This window comes from Trachurus trachurus (genome assembly GCF_905171665.1).
Source record: "Trachurus trachurus genome assembly, chromosome: 24".
Lineage (NCBI taxonomy): Eukaryota > Metazoa > Chordata > Actinopteri > Carangiformes > Carangidae > Trachurus > Trachurus trachurus.
Genome location: NC_139910.1, coordinates 3,392,925 through 3,408,882, shown reverse-complemented (window position 1 = coordinate 3,408,882; position 15,958 = coordinate 3,392,925). Strand labels below are relative to the sequence as shown.

Genomic DNA, 15,958 nt, shown 5'->3' with positions numbered 1-15,958 from the left:
ATCAGGTCTCAGGTCGTTTCTCACAGTTACAACTGAATAAAAACAAAATGCCCTCAAAGGAGAAAACAATAGAATCCCTGAAGGTTTCATCCTCTCAACTGTTTTCTTGAGGTTTTTACTTTGGAGAAAACAAACAATAAAAAAACCAACTTAATTCTCTCATTGTGCTGAAATCTCTGAACCAGAAAATGTTAAACTGCCCCCCCCCACCCCCCTCATCATCCCCCCCGTCCTCCCTCCTGCTGGAAACTCCCCCAGGCTGCTGTCAGGACCAGAGTTCTGGCTTCGCTCTGCAACTTGTGCAACACTTCAACGTACAGAACTTGTTGTCTCAACTGTTTACCTCCGTTAGACATGAGACGCTGGGAGACGAGGCCTCGCGGGGCGTTCAGGGACAACACGGACAACACAGCAGCAGCAGCAGCAGCATTTGTTCTGGTTTAAAGGGATAGTTCAACATATTGGCAAATTGGCCCATTGCCATATAGTCTTACAGTAGCAGTAGGTTCGTTACCTTTAATTGTCGGTGCAAGCTATTTTTAGAACGGCGGAGCAGAGCCGTGAGCTGCTCAGAGCTACGCTACGGAGGCTCAAGGAATTTCTTGGTTTCCCTCATCAAACTCATCAAATACACAATCCAACAACTCCACAACGCTCTGGTGGACAAGTTGTGACCTGCACATTCACCACGCTATGAGATAATAACACAACGTTACCACACAGAGTTGTTTTAGAGGGAAATTCATGCAAAAACGCTGATTGATTTTTCATCATCAGTCTCTGTATTTCCCTCTAAAACAACTCTGTCTGGTAACGTTGTGTTATTATCTCATAGCGTGGTGAATGTGCAGGTCACAACTTGTCCACCAGAGCGTTGTGGAGTTGTTGGATTGTGTATTTGATGAGTTTGATGATGAGGGAAACCAAGAAATCCCATAATGAGCCTCCGTAGCGTAGCTCTGAGCAGCTGACGGCTCTGCTCCGCCGTTCTAAAAATAGCTTGCACCGAGAATGAACCTACTCCTAAAACTATTATAGGGATTATGGCAATGGGCCAATTTGCCAAAAATGTTAAACTATCCCTTTAAATGTTCCTGTGAAACACTTTGGGATGTGTTAGGACTCTTCTTCTCCTCCTCCTCCTGACCTTTGACCTGTCTCTGTCTCTGTCTCTGTCTCCTCCTCCCACAGAGAGACGAGCTCAAGTGTCCTTCTCTTCCCAACTCCTGTACCTGCATCTCCGAGGCCAACGGCCCCCAGGGGCCCCAGGGCCCAGTGGTAAGAACAACTCTCTCTCTCTCTACTCCTCTTTACATTTTTTCATTTTTTTCCTCCCGTCGTGCCGTTTTCTCGTCTCTTAGCGACCGACGGTGCCAGACACACACACATTTTTTTTTTTTTTTTTTTGTGAAGGAAACATGACGGCTGCCTGGACGCCGTTCCTTCGCTCGCTGGCATCGGTTTTTCCAGCGCTGAGTCCAACTAGTGTATAAACCAACACACGGGTCGTTTCCCACACACTCTGCTGTAGCTCAGACCAGTTTTCGAGTGAGAAACTGATTGTTTTGGTTGTTTATCGCTGTTTTTTTTTGTTAAATTTCGTATATTGTTAAAGGGATAGTTCACCCAAAATTCAAATTTCACTCATTATCTACTCCCCCTCATGTGGACTAAGGGCTGTGAGAAGTTTCAGAGTCCTCCGTGGCTTCTCTGAGTTACAGGGGGTCTCGGCGTAGCAGTGCATGTCCATTATAACGGTTGCAAATGTATACCAACTGTCTTGGTAACAAAAAGACACACCAAAAAACATCCAAATACCTCCATGCTGCTCGTATGTAATGTCCGTCTTGTATTGAAGCCCCGAAATGCGAAATTGTCCCGAAAAAAATTAAATAAGTCTATATTTCAAGCTTGTTTTGTAGCGTCTCAAAGCTTCTCAAAGCTCCTCTTCCCGGTTCGTCATATCTGGACGAACTGGGAAGAGGACAGACCCTGGTTCGTCCAAATATGATGAACCGGGAAGAGGAGCTTTCTGCTACAAAACAAGCTTGAAATATAAACTTATTAAATTTTTTGGGGGACAATTTCGCATTTCAGGGCTTCAATACAAGACGGACATTACATACGAGCAGCATGGAGGTTTTTGGATGTTTTTTGGTGTGTCTTTTTGTTACGAAGACAGTTGGTATCCATTTGCAACCGTCATATGGACATGCACTGCTACGCCGAGACCCCCTGTAACTCAGAGAAGCCACGGAGGACTCTGAAACTTCTCCCAGCCCTTAGTCCACATGAGGGGGAGGAGATAATGAGTGAAATTTGGGGAATTTTGGGGTGAACTATCCCTTTAATAAAAGCCATCTGAGCAGCATCGTGACGGTTTAACATCATCCTCATATTAATAATAAAGCGTCTGTCAGACTGGGGTCAGAGCAGCTGTTCTACTGTCCCTCTGTGTGGGTTTTAAAGATTATTTTAAAAGGATGTTTGTGATTCTTCCAACATATTATTCACTTATCTCTGTTTTTTTATGGATGTAACTCCTCACAAGACGTTTTTACCTTTAATCTCTGCTGCGTTTTTTACAGCTGATATATAAGATACGCGGTTATTTATGGTTATTCAGTCGCTGTATGTTGAACACGGGGGAATACTGAGCCCTGGAGCGCAGTAACCATGGGAACCTTCTGTTGCAAATGGCTCGTAAAATGTTTTTAAGAGCGGGTAAGAAGGTAAACGGTGATGTAGAGGCCTAGAGGCCGAGACATCTGACAGGTGAACATCCGTCTAACCAGCTGCTGCTCTTCCACACTTTAAACTTGTCTTTAGGATTCCTCGAATACAATAATAAAGTTTTATTAATTTGAAAAGGCTCGGTTCATTTCCTGTCACAGCTGGTTATTGTAGTTTTTCTTTTTAGCTAAAATAAACTACAGTTTCAGTTCGCTGGTTTTTTGTTTCTGTTCAGAGTCTCTGTTGTGTTGACATGATGAATAATGAATAACCTCTGTTTTCTCCTTCTTCCTCCTCCTCTTCTTCTTCCTCTTCCTCCTCTTCCTCCTCTTCTTTCTCCTCCCTCTTCCTCCTATTTTCTCCTTCTTCTTCCTCTTCCTCCTTTTTTCTCCTCCTTGTCCCTCCTCTATCTTCTCTTCCTCCTCTTCCTCCTCCTCCTCCTCAACCTCGTCCTCCTTCTTCTTCCTCCTCTTTTTCTCCTCCTCCCTCTTTCTCCTCCTTCTCTTATTCTTCCCTTTCTCCTCCTCTTCCTTCTCCTCTTCTTCTTCCCCTTCCTCCTCGTTCTTCTCTTCCTCCTCTTTCTTCTCCTCCTCCCTCACCTCTTCCTCCTCCTCCTCCTCAACCACCTTCTCCTCCTCCTCTTCAGGGCGCTCCTGGCAGCAAAGGTCCTCGAGGAGAGAGAGGAGAGTCCGGTCCTGTTGTAAGTATCTCCATCTCCATCGTTCATCTCCTCTTTAAAACTCTGAATGAAAACTATAGAGATTGTATAAAGTTGAAGAGTTTTGAACAGAGTGAGTGGCGGTCCGATCCGGTCTGATCCGATCCGACTCGTTCAGCACCGGATGTTTCTATGTTTCTACTAAACGTGTCCCCTCTGTGCTCCTCAGGGCCCCGTCGGCCCCCGTGGAGACCTCGGCCCCCCCGGGCCCATGGGTCTGCCCGGCCCCCAAGGACCCAGCGGCATGTCGATTCCTGGAGAGGCTGTGAGTCCACACACACACACCTGACACACACACACACCCGACACACACACTAAGACACACTCACACTAACACACACACACTCACACTAACACACACACATGCAGGACTTTGAGCGTCAGCAGCAACCGAACATAAATCCCAGCATGCCTCACTCACTTCACCAGAGTGGGGGGATTATTTGGCGATTTATTTTGAAAGGGAATTTACAAGCTGGGGAGGATCCGTGGCAGAGACTCACATTCCTCTGTGTCTGAGAGAAGCAGCAGCAGCAGCAGCAGCAGCATGTTGCAGCAGCAGCAGCAGCAGCAGCAGCAGCAGCAGCAGCAGCAGCAGCAGCAGCAGCAGCAGCAGCAGCAGCAGCATGTTGCAGCAGCAGCAGCAGCAGCAGCAGCAGCAGCAGCAGCAGCAGCATGTTGCAGCAGCAGCAGCAGCAGCAGCAGCAGCAGCAGCAGCAGCAGCAGCAGCATGTTGCAGCAGCAGCAACAGCAGCAACGTTGCTACGGAGACCAACCTGAGACCGGAGCGTCACCGAGCGCCGTCGGAGACCAAACCAAACACAAGAACTGATGCAACTCAGCCCACTTCTACTCACTCTTCATTTATTTATCTGTTTATTTAGATCTGTTACTAATGCAACAGCTCCTCCACATTACAATAAATACATGAATATCCGTCTTGTTTGACGCTACAATACCCATGAGCCTCAGCCACTGTCACCGTGGAGACAAGTCCAGGATTATGGAGCCATAAAGAGTGAAACTAAATAAATAAATCCGCACATTGTTCTTCAACAAAATGTCAAATTTAGGAACTTGGTGATGAAAATGTTAAATTCTTGATCATCCCTTCAGTTGCAGTGTCTGCAGCCTTCGACCTTTTGACCTTCATAGATTGATTGATTGATTGATTGATTGATTGATTGATTGATTGATTGATTGATTGATTGATTGATTGATTTGTTTATTTTAATGTCATGCACATTACTGTACCAGGCCCACATTGGCTTTTAACACACTAAACAATAATTCCACCTCTGCTGGACTGTTAACCACCCCCACATCACGCCTCAGCACGATGGGTGCCAGAGCCTTCAGCTGCTCAGCACCAAAACTCTGGAACTCCCTCCCACCACACATACGACAGTCAGACTCCATCACAACATTCAAATCCCAACTTAAAACCCACCTGTTCAAACTGGCCCACTCCCTATAAACCAGACACTCTGCACTGCACTCACTTTTATCTTGATGTTTTGTTTGTTTTGTTTTTATTGATACTATGATCTTTTATCACTTCTTTTTTGTAAGGGGACCTTGGGTGACCTGAAAGGCGCCTCCAAATAAAATTTATTATTATTATTATTATTAATAACATTCAAAGATTATTATTATATTATTATAACCTTTATTTAACCTATTTAACCAGGTTTGTCCCCTTGAGATCTAAGATCTCTTTTACAAAAGAGACCTGGCCAAGAGGCAGCACATAAAGTTTCAACACAGTCACATTAATCATAGACAAAAAAACAAAAAACTAATAGAATACAAATAACAATTGAAATTTCAAGATGGTTAACAAGTCCACTCATAAATATGTGTCCTTAGACACATAAAACTTCTGCCTTAACAGTTAACTTAATAATAATAGTAAGTAGTCTGATGTAGGAGATAATGATTTCTGTCTCAGAGTTCAAGCTTTGTCAATGAATCTGGCTCCAACAGCTCAATGTGTCAAACTCAGACGTCCAAAAGAAGTCGGGTTCTTCACCTGAACTTTTTGTTAAACATGGATTTCCTCCTCAAATAGAAAAGAAACAAATATTTTCTAACTTGACTTTTGCACGTAGATGCACATTCATGTCCATTTGGCCTCAGTGTGTCGATCAGCTGCACCTGGATCAGCTGATATCGATATACAACAGTGGCATTAAAACGTTTGTGAACAGTTCAAACAAGTGGAAGATGTCAAACAGGAAACAGTCCTTCTCAATATTTTAAGCAATATCAGTTTATTTCTTTTGTTTTTTGACCATTTTAAAATAAAAAAAGGGAAAAGCAGCAACGTCCTGCAGAAGAACGGGATGCCCAAACATTTTCATGCCACTGTAGGTCTACGGTTAGATATTGATCCAGATGTGAACCTGATCACTCAGCATCAGCATCACATCTGTGTGTTGGACGGCGCTGCAGCTCTGGCAGAACATCTCCCTCCTCGCTGTCGTGTTGCTGATCCCAGTCTGAAGAGAAATGTTCTGTTCCCGTCGGCCGAGCTGCTTCCTCCACGTCACCTTGTTGTTCTCTCTCCCTGTGTGTGTGTGTGTGCAGGGCCGCCCCGGACCGAAGGGAGACCCCGGAGATGGCGGCTTACCTGGACACAAAGTAAGTTTTGCAGCAGCAGCTCCGACGCTCCGACTCTTCTCTCTGGCTCTGCAGCAGGAAACAGGGATAACTCAGAGAGTGACTACTGCTCTGGCGCCCGGCCGCTGCGTGGCTGCGTGCAGATGCTTTTCCAGCTGTGGAGGATTCACAGAGAGAAGTGGGAGGTGGGAGGTGGGGGGAGTGTGGTCTCACTGAATATTACTTTTAAATTGAATTTTGGAGGCGAAACGAGCCAAGAAGGAGTCACCTTGATTCACAGCCGCGTTATAAGAAATAAGAAATAAAAAACCTGTCGCTCTGCGGTCGAGTAAAAACACATCACACCTGAGCTCAGACAGAAAGCTGCTGGCTCAAAGAGGAAGGAGGAGAAGAAGGAGGAGGAGAACGAGTGAAAAGCTCTCGACAGGATCAGAAGTGTGTGTTTATAAAACACTGAGTCTGAGTGGAAAGAGACTGAGTCTGTAAAAGCTTCTCTCTTCTTCCACTTGTCCAGTCAGTGAACCAGAGAGGAGCAGCTCCATTAACCCTGTTTATAGACACAGTCACAACAAACACTGACCACTACACACAGAGAGTGTGTGTGTGTGTGTGTGTGTGTGTGTGGACTGGAGAGCTGCAGACATGAAGAGTCTGAGAGTTTAGACACCAAACTTGTCTCAGGTTTTCATTTATAACATCATTTCAACGTGAACTTGAAGCTTCATGGATTCTGGATACATGGAGTCAGGTTTAAATAACTGAGACGCTTCATCACCTGAGCTGAGGATGAGGAGCTGTGGAGGGAGGAAGGAACAGGTGAAGCAGCTGAGTGTTTTTATTGATCAGCTGGGTCTGGATCAATACCTGATCCTGATCAAACTCAGAGGGAAAACAGAGACACAGACACTGAATCACTTCCTGTTCACTTTGTAATGAAGTTTACAATCGACTATCCCACAATGCACTGCAGCCATGCAGGTCGACTCACAGTCTGTAGCATCAGAAACCAAACTAAGAGGCTTTTATTGATCCGTTATTAGTAGGGATGTAGAGTACGACTACTCACTGATGACAAGTACTTGTACTTTTATATACAAAATTTCAATTACAACAATGACAGATAAGAATCATCTTGAACAGCAACAAGAGAGAATAATTTGACTCCAACGTCGGCTGCAGCATCACCACCGTGTGTTTATCAATGTGAGCGAGGAGAGGAGATGATACAGTGTTCAACTTTAGAGCTGTAACAACCTCATCAGTGTTGTTTATTGATCTGCTGGTTGAGACACTTAACAAGGTTAATTATTATTTAGCTACAAAGTGATGCTAACTGGTTGTGTCTAACTGACCAGGACCAGATCCTGAAGCAGCGGTCATAATTAAGGAGCGTTGGGCTGCGGCTGCGTTAATGTACATACTAGAAATCATGTTTGTTTTAAAGCAGTGGTTCTCAAACTTTATTACATCAAGGATCCTAAACTGAGACAAACTAGACCATGGACCCCCATTGGACAAGATTTTGAAACAAACACCAGAAATACACAAATATTTGTACTGAATAACGTCACTTTTTTAGTCAATGTGCATTCAAATTACTGCCAGTGGCGTGAATTTTTTGAAAAAATTATAGAAATTTCAGGAGAAAAATGTAATATTTCTGGTAAAAAAATTTGAGAAAAAGTTGGGGACCCTCTCAAGGACCCCTAGGGGCCCCAAGACCCCACTTTGAGAACCACTGGTTTAAAGGAACGAAATAAACTAGATTTTTTTTTCGCCGTTTACCAGCACCGATACTTTGAAACAAGGCCGATATCGACCCAATACCGATACCGATACCTAGTATCGGTCCTCACCCATCACTAGTTATTAGTTAGATTGATGAACTGTTGATCAGATCAGCTTCACCCTCCTGTTGGTGCAGAGGAAACGTTCAACAACACAGTGTTGGTTCATGTAACAGAAATGCAACCTGTAACACAGCAGCTGTCATCTTCATCTTCATCATCTTCATCATGGGATGGATGGGTGCTGCAGTCACGGTGCAGCCGGCAGCGGGCTGCAGGTGACCATGTTGCAGCAGATGCTATAGCAACATGCATTTAATGAGCTGCAGGCGGAGCGGCCGGGTTTATAACGGCCAATAAAAGGGATCTGGAATATATTATGTTCCCTGTAAAGTCGATGCCGAGGCATCAAAGAGCAGAGATCCACTATAAACCCGGAGCGCAAAGCAGCAAACCAGCGCGGAGCAGCAGATTTACTGTCGGAGCGACGCTGTGACCTTTCACTTCTGGATCTGATCCGTTTCCTGTGTGTCTGCAGGGTTCACCTGGTCCCCCCGGAGCCGTGGGCCCGATCGGACCAGCTGGAGTCAGGGTGAGCACACACACTCACACACACACACACACACACACACACACACACACACACACACACACACACACACACACACACACACATACGGGCTATAATGGCAACCAGCTCTGAATTCCTTCAACATGATCCGTTTGTGACGTCACCCTCTGTTCTCCTCAGGGCCCGCAGGGAAAAGACGGACCGGGCGGACCCCGAGGCCCCGCGGGGCCCATGGTAAGACCCCCACCCGCCGGAGAGATGAGTTTAGTTTTAACCCGACCAGGTTTAAGGTTTTGGTGAGCAACCGAATCCAGGGCGAGAGAGAGACAGGCCTTTCTGTCAAAATAAAAGCACCAAGCTAAAAAAAATGCGGTGAAACTCTTTTTAATTTAAGGAATATAATTTACAAGGAAGTCCCCGAGCCATTAAGTTAACCTTTTGCTTTTATTGTATTACAAGTTAAAGCAGAAGTAAGCGGAATGTTTGTGTTAACATAAGTCTTAAATAGTTCTATCTTCCGACAGCAATCACTTCTATAGAGTGTTTGGTCTGAAACACGGGTCTGTCAGTCACTCTGCTCTGCTGTAAGCCGAGGAGAAAACTTTCCTTGTATCCTACAACCTTTATCCAATGAGGAGAGAGAACGGCATAAAGGGGCGGTCCTCTCTGTGTGTGCAGCCAAGGGATGCGCGTGAATGTGGTGACGTAGGGACGAGGGCGGGGACTGCTAACTCCATCGGCTGACAGGAAGTTAGACAAAACCACCGGATCGGATCGCTTACTTCTGCTTTAATGTCTATTTTATACGTTTTATGCTGGTGAACACTTTTATTTTGGTGAATTTGGTGATTTCCGTCGCCGCTAGAAGACGCGAGGCTCGGTTCAAGGAGCTGATGATGTCTGATCTGCTCTCTGATTGGTTCCCTCTCTCCGTTTCCTCACAGGGACCTCCAGGATCTCCGGGAATACCAGGTTCTTCAGGAAAACCAGGGAAGTCCGGAGACAACGGTCCTCCAGTGAGTGTCCTCCTCGCACGGTCACGACGGCTTTTACACTTCAACCGCCTGTTGTCGTTGCAAAGCTTTAAACCGTGTTTTGTGTTTTTCAGGGCTCCGTCGGCAGCAAGGGAGACAAGGGAGAGAGAGTGAGTACATCCCATAATATCACAAACGAGTTCTAATCCACAGTGAGACTCTTCACTGCAGGAAAACGACACGTTACCGATCGATCGTCATTGTTATTCAAATCTTTATTATTATTCTGTAGACTTCTTCCCTTTTACGGCCTTCAACTACTTCTGCATACTTCAAAACATTCAAACAATTCATATATCAAAACGTGCGGCTTCTTGTTTTTCATATCATTCATACTTTTCAAAATATTCTAATTTTATTGAAATTTTTTTCCCATTGAAATACATTGAAACGTGAAGTGTTCAAACTCTTCAAATCTTCTCCTTTTTTGAACGTGAACTGCTTCAACATACTTTCACTTACAGACTTCATTCCACTTCTAAAACCAACGTTCACAAAACTTTCATGTATTCACGTTACATTCAACTTTTTCATATCTTCTATCATTATCGATCAGTATACCCTTTAACAGTTCATGATCATTTCTGACAAAATTCAAATGGCACAGAATATTCCATCCCATCCATTCCATCTTAACTTAATTCAGCTTCAGTTTCAGCTTCAGTTTCAACAATTTCAGCTCATTCAGCTTTGAGCTTTCAGCATTCACCCATATTTCCTTCAGGAAATGCATTCTCTGGTTAAGACAAAGATCCTCAGACATGAACGATCACTCACTCTGAGGAGAAATCAGGTTTGATGTTTCCTCCTCTTCCTCCTCCTCCTCTCCTCCGTTTCCAGGGCGACTTCGCTCCTCAGAACATGATGAGATCCATCGCCAGACAAGTGTGTGAGCAGCTGGTCAACGGTGAGCGAGCGACGTCATCATCATCACACACGGCCTCATCCATCACCATGGTTACTCTGTTTCTCTCTGTGTGTTAAAGCTCCGCCCCCTTCCTTCCTCTCTCTGTCTCTCTCTGCAGCACAAATGACTCGAGTCAACACGCTACTGAACCAGATCCCCAACGGCATGTACCACAACAACAAGCCCGGACCCCCCGGGCCCCCCGGACAGGAGGGCAGGCAGGGACCCCGCGGAGAGCCCGGCGCCGCAGGAAGGAACGGTTTCCCCGGAAGTCCAGGTCAACCGGGTCTGCAGGGAGAGAGAGGTACGACTACGACCTCACTGCAAAAATTCAACATCTTACCAAGAATATTTTTGTCTTATTTCTAGTCAAAATGTCATTTCTAGTCAAAATAAATATAATTCTACTTAAAATAAGACTCATCACATTAAAAAGTAGCTTGTCTGACACTTTTTTACTTTTTTCAAGCAAATTTTCCACTTTAAATAAGAAAAACTTGCTCCACTGGCAGATTTTTCTACTTATTTCAATTGAAAATTAGTTTGAAACAAGTGAAAACTGTCTAAAAACAAGCTACTTTTTAATGTGATGAGTCTTATTTTAAGTGAAAAGAGATTAGTTTTGACTAAAATTGAGACATTTTGACAAGAAATAAGACAAATATTCTTGGAAAGATTTTGAGTTTTTTCAGTGCTGTCAATCAAATCAAAGCCGTGATCTGTAAAAGTCCAGAAAACGAAGAAGAGAGGAGACTGAACAGAGTGAAGGAGGCGTAGGGGAGCGTGAATCACTCCATCAGTGTGTTTACGCTCTGATGGTGAGTGTGTAAACAGCCTGTAAACAAACAACTACAGCTCAGCTCTGTGTTTCCTTCAGGCGCTTCGGGAGAGAAGGGCGACAGAGGAACGTCAGGAGTCGGACAGAAGGGACCCAGAGGACCTCAAGGTAACTCCCCTCAGCAGGGTTGGACCGTATAGGCATGAGCAGTATAGGCAAATGCTAAGGGCGGCGTCCATCCAGGGGGCGCCAGCGCTGTAAATTTACGACTTTATTTTCGTATTGTTGTGACTTTTTTTATATAGGAAATGTACGACTTTATTCTCATAAATGTACGACTTTATTCTTGTAAATTTACGACTTTACTCTTGTAATGTATGACTTTTTTCTTGTATGAAATGCACAACTTTATTCTCGTAAATTTACAACTTTATCCTCGTAGGAAATTTACGACTTTATTCTCGCAATGTACGTCTTTATTCTCGTAAATGTACGACTTATTCTTGTAAATTTACGACTTTATTCTCGTAAATTTACGACTTTATTCTCGTAATGTATGACTTTTTTCTCTTATGAAATGTACAACTTTATTCTCGTAATGTTATGACTTTTTTGACGTAATGTTATGACTTTTTTCACGTAGGAAATGTACGACTTTATTCTTGTAAATTTACGACTTTATTCTCGTAATGTATGATTTTTTTCTCGTAGGAAATGTACGACTTTATTCTCGTAATTTACGACTTTATTCTCGTAAATTTTTGACTTTATTCTCGAAGTCTGTGTTTTGTTTTGTTTTTCTCAATGTTGCCCTAATACTCTGTCGTACATACGTAAAACTTTAAGAGGTATATTATTATTCAGTGACAGGACTTCTTGAATCAAGTAACAACACATTTTATTGTCAGTAAAGTTGACAACGTTGTAACGGGGGAAAGTAACTTTTGATGACTGTTACTGAAAGAAGTAGCGCCGTTATTCCCATCAGTGGTCGGTTGTTAACGTCCTGTGTGCTCTGCTCGTCGCCCCTCAGGTCCACCAGGAGAGAGCAGGACAGGAGCTACGGGCCCCTCGGGCTCCGCCGGCCCCCGCGGCCCCCCCGGTCGTCCCGGATACGCCGGCGTGCGCGGCCCCCCCGGACCCCCCGGATACTGCGACTCCTCCCAGTGCGTGGGGATCCCCTACAACGGCCAGGGATACATCGGTACGTATGAGCCCAACACCCGGAGCTAACGTAGAGCACTGGAAAAGAGAGAGTAACGACACGCATTGGTCCAATGGAAGCGCCTCCTGGTGGAGGAATATGGGTTTTGCAAAAGCGCCCAAGAACTGACATCTCTGCATTGTTGGTGAATGAGCAAGTGTGGTGTTTTCAATAATTTAAGGACATTTCTAGATCACCCACGTTAATAGCATCATTGAGGACCCTTTACAGATAAACATTAACACATAGGCAAGTAAAAAAAAAAGAGTTGTCTACATTAATGATGATCTACATTTTGTAATAAACAAATTATAAGTATAATTTGATATGACCAAGACACCTAAAAACAAAAACACGGCCGTTTCCATCAATTTACAAGCAGGTGGGCAACACACATACTGTACATTGGAGTGAATGGGTTTTCTGGGCTCTTTTGCAACACCCATATCCTGCCACTCGGGGCGCAAAACCCTTACCACGGGAGTCAATGGTGGTGTCGTTACTCTCTTTTCCAGTGCTCTAAGCTAACGTAGAGCTAGTGTAGTGATGATGATGTCATGAGGAGGGGGGAGGGGTTAATTAATTAATTAATTAATGCATGCGGAGACGTCACAGTTAGCCACTAATCGTTACAGGTGTTGATTTTCTCTCTCTCTGCTTCAACTTCAACCCGACTGACACCTTCTTCATCCTCTGGCCTGTTTCAGGTTCACCATAGTAGACTTTCTAAGCCGCCTGTGCTGCCCTGTAACTGAAACACTTGCTCACACGCTCTAGAGCTGTTTTTTTTTTTTTTTTTAATTTTTAAAAACGGATATAACGCCAGAGGAAACCATTAACAAACTATGCTGAGAAACAACACAACCCAACAAAGAGGGAACGGTACTACTAACATCGACTACTCACAGCGGCCGTGGCCTGATGGCGTGATGATGGCGGTGGCGGCACCGGCCTCTTGTTTTAGTGGCCTGTTTTTTTTTTTGTTTTTTTTGCATCTTGACGCCAAAGAACCAAAACAAAGAACCCTTGTGTTCAGTGGAGGAGCATGCAACCAAACAACATCAACTACAAAAACCGAGCAGATACTAACAAAGGTGGATGATGTGTAGCAGAGAAAGCGGCTCAGCATCTCCAGCACCAACAGCAGCAGCAGCAGCAGCAGCAGCAGCAGCAGCAGCAGCAACTCTGTTAACAAGCCTTTCTCTCTCTCTCTGGAGGTGATGACGTGTAAATAAACTAATTTGTGCCTTGTAAATGATGTTTGAACCCCGGTCCACTAAAATTTACTCCTTAACATCTGTAGTTTTAAAAGCTTGTGCCTTGCATACAACAACCTGCCGCTTGCTGAATGCCAACAAAACGCCTCTTTGTTTTGGTTTTGTTTTCTTTTTCTTGGTTTTTTCTTGGTTTTTTTTTTTTTTTCCCTCCTGCCCATGTGTTTGTAGCTGTTTGAACTGCTCAGGGCCAAACCGAGTCACTTCTGCACATGTGACCCTGAAGGTGGAGATGTTCCACTTAATGTACAAAAAAAAAGAAAAAAGATAGTAGAAGTAGAAGAATCTCTCTTTTCTTTTCTTTTCTTTTCTTTTGGTTTGGTTTGACTTTTCTCAGCTCGACACTAACGATGATGTAACAGGAAGTTGATGTTCATGCCAAGAGTGTTTTTTTTTTTGTTGTTGTTGAGTTTTTGTTGAATGAGCTGATGTGATGACGTCACCGGGGGCGTGTCCAAGGCCGAGGGCTTGATTGATTGACAGGTGACTGGTGTGTCGGAGAGTCAGAGAGCAGGTTCAAGTTTATTTATTACATGATCTTCTTCATTAGGCCAGACTAGTATTGATTGATTGATTGATTGATTGATTGATTGATTATTGATAGAATTGCTGTTAAATGAAGCTGCTGTTCGACTGATGTGAGGTTCAACAGCCTCCATCATTAGATCTAATTAACCAAATTGTCTTTAATATCTCGAATATTTAAAGACTTTATTCATAAACTATTATTTCATTTCATTTATTTGATTATTTCTAGTGGGACTCTGCATATTAATGAACATACAAAAAATTATTTGCCAGATTTGGCTCAAAAGCTAATCTCCATCCGTAGTCCCATGGTCCACAAATAAAATTACATTAAGACAAAAACTAAACAAATGATGAATGAATAATTGATGAGTTTTACAGTTGGACTGATTGATCAGCTGTTTGTTAAAATGAGAAGCTGCTTCCTGAATCTTTTCCTCTCCACTTAATGATGAGCTGACTTCCTGTTTTTGCTTTTTAAATTGATTGATTTGATCCCAGTGATCAGCTGCAGAGACAACTCATCAAATCAGTGGATTAGATTATTTACGTTAAAGGGATAGTTCAACATTTAGTCACATCCTCCTCTCACCATAATCCCTATAGTCATAGCAGTAGGTTCATCACCTTTAATTATCGGTGCATGTTGTTTTGAGATGGGCGGGGCAGAGACGTGAGCTGCTCAGTGAATGGTACAGGTCCCCTGTCCCTCATCAAACTCATCAAATACACAATCCAACAACTCCAAAACGCTCTGGTGGACAAGTTGTGACCTGCACATTCACCACGCTATGAGATAATCATGTAATATTACGAGACTCGAGAGTTGTTTTAGAGGCAAATGCAGCCAGAACTACACTCCAAATAGAAATTATTCAGAGTATTTGCTTCATGTTGTCCTAATGTTACATGATAATCTCATAGCCTGGTGAATGTGCAGGTCACAACTTGTCCACCAGAGCGTTGTGGAGTTGTTGGATTGTGTATTTGATGAGTTTGATGAGGGACAGGGGACCTGTACCGTTCACCTCTATCTCTGCCCCGCCGATCTCAAAACAACATGCACCGATAATTACTTTATTAATTATTCCTATGTCTATAGGGATTATGGCAATAGGCGAATTTGACAAAATGTTGAACTATCCCTTTAACGAGCTCCTGATTTTACTCCAGCGCTTTTAGCTTTGTTAGCTCCACTTCCTGTCTCAGACCTTCACACAGAGTGGACACGCCCCCGCTGTCGACGCCACGCCTTGGTGCGTTAGCAGTGTTAGCAACATTAGCAGCGTTTGCAGCATTAGCAGCGTTAGCAGCCACGTAGATAAAGTCCAAGTTGAACCCGTTGTGTTTGTGCATGCTGAGAAACTCTTGTGCTCAACCGGCCCAAACGCTGTATCTCCGAGCAGGCCAGTTCCCTCCTGACTCCGACACCCACGTCGGCCCCGGCCCCGAGGAGGACGAGGTGTCGATCGGCCGCCGAAAGAGGTCGCTGTCCAGAAAGGCGTCAGGCGACAGGCTAACATCATAAGAGCGGCCATGTTCTCCCTTTTCTTTTGTTTCTTTTTTTTTGTTTTCTTTGTTTTTTTTTTATTTTCCTTGTTCAACCTGTGTTTGTTGTTGGATTCATGCACATTACAAACAACTAAACAAAGAGCAGACGGGGTTTGACACCTCGACTTCATTGGGAAACACTTTTTAACATTTAAAAGCCTTCAAACGAACGTATGTGAATATTCATTGCAGCAGCAGGTGAGGGGGTCCGGACGGAGCTAGGGGGGAGGGGTTTGGGGGCAAAATTTAAA

The 15,958-nt window shown here is 44.0% G+C and overlaps 1 protein-coding gene across 1 annotated transcript in view; it reads left to right on the top strand.

The window, feature by feature from the left end:
* Window positions 1–15,684, top strand: part of col12a1b (collagen, type XII, alpha 1b) — a gene marked incomplete at its 3' end in the record, with an annotated part of 171,033 nt that extends 155,349 nt beyond the window's left edge. Inside the window, exons 65-77 of the mRNA XM_084000189.1 lie at window positions 1,192–1,278; window positions 3,380–3,433; window positions 3,621–3,716; window positions 6,041–6,094; window positions 8,399–8,452; window positions 8,612–8,665; window positions 9,376–9,447; window positions 9,540–9,575; window positions 10,306–10,372; window positions 10,491–10,676; window positions 11,250–11,318; window positions 12,184–12,354; window positions 15,563–15,684. Coding sequence (XP_083856315.1) covers window positions 1,192–1,278; window positions 3,380–3,433; window positions 3,621–3,716; window positions 6,041–6,094; window positions 8,399–8,452; window positions 8,612–8,665; window positions 9,376–9,447; window positions 9,540–9,575; window positions 10,306–10,372; window positions 10,491–10,676; window positions 11,250–11,318; window positions 12,184–12,354; window positions 15,563–15,684 — 1,122 coding nt within the window. The remainder of the gene's footprint in view (window positions 1–1,191; window positions 1,279–3,379; window positions 3,434–3,620; window positions 3,717–6,040; window positions 6,095–8,398; window positions 8,453–8,611; window positions 8,666–9,375; window positions 9,448–9,539; window positions 9,576–10,305; window positions 10,373–10,490; window positions 10,677–11,249; window positions 11,319–12,183; window positions 12,355–15,562) is intronic.
* Window positions 15,685–15,958: the final 274 nt, after the last annotated feature.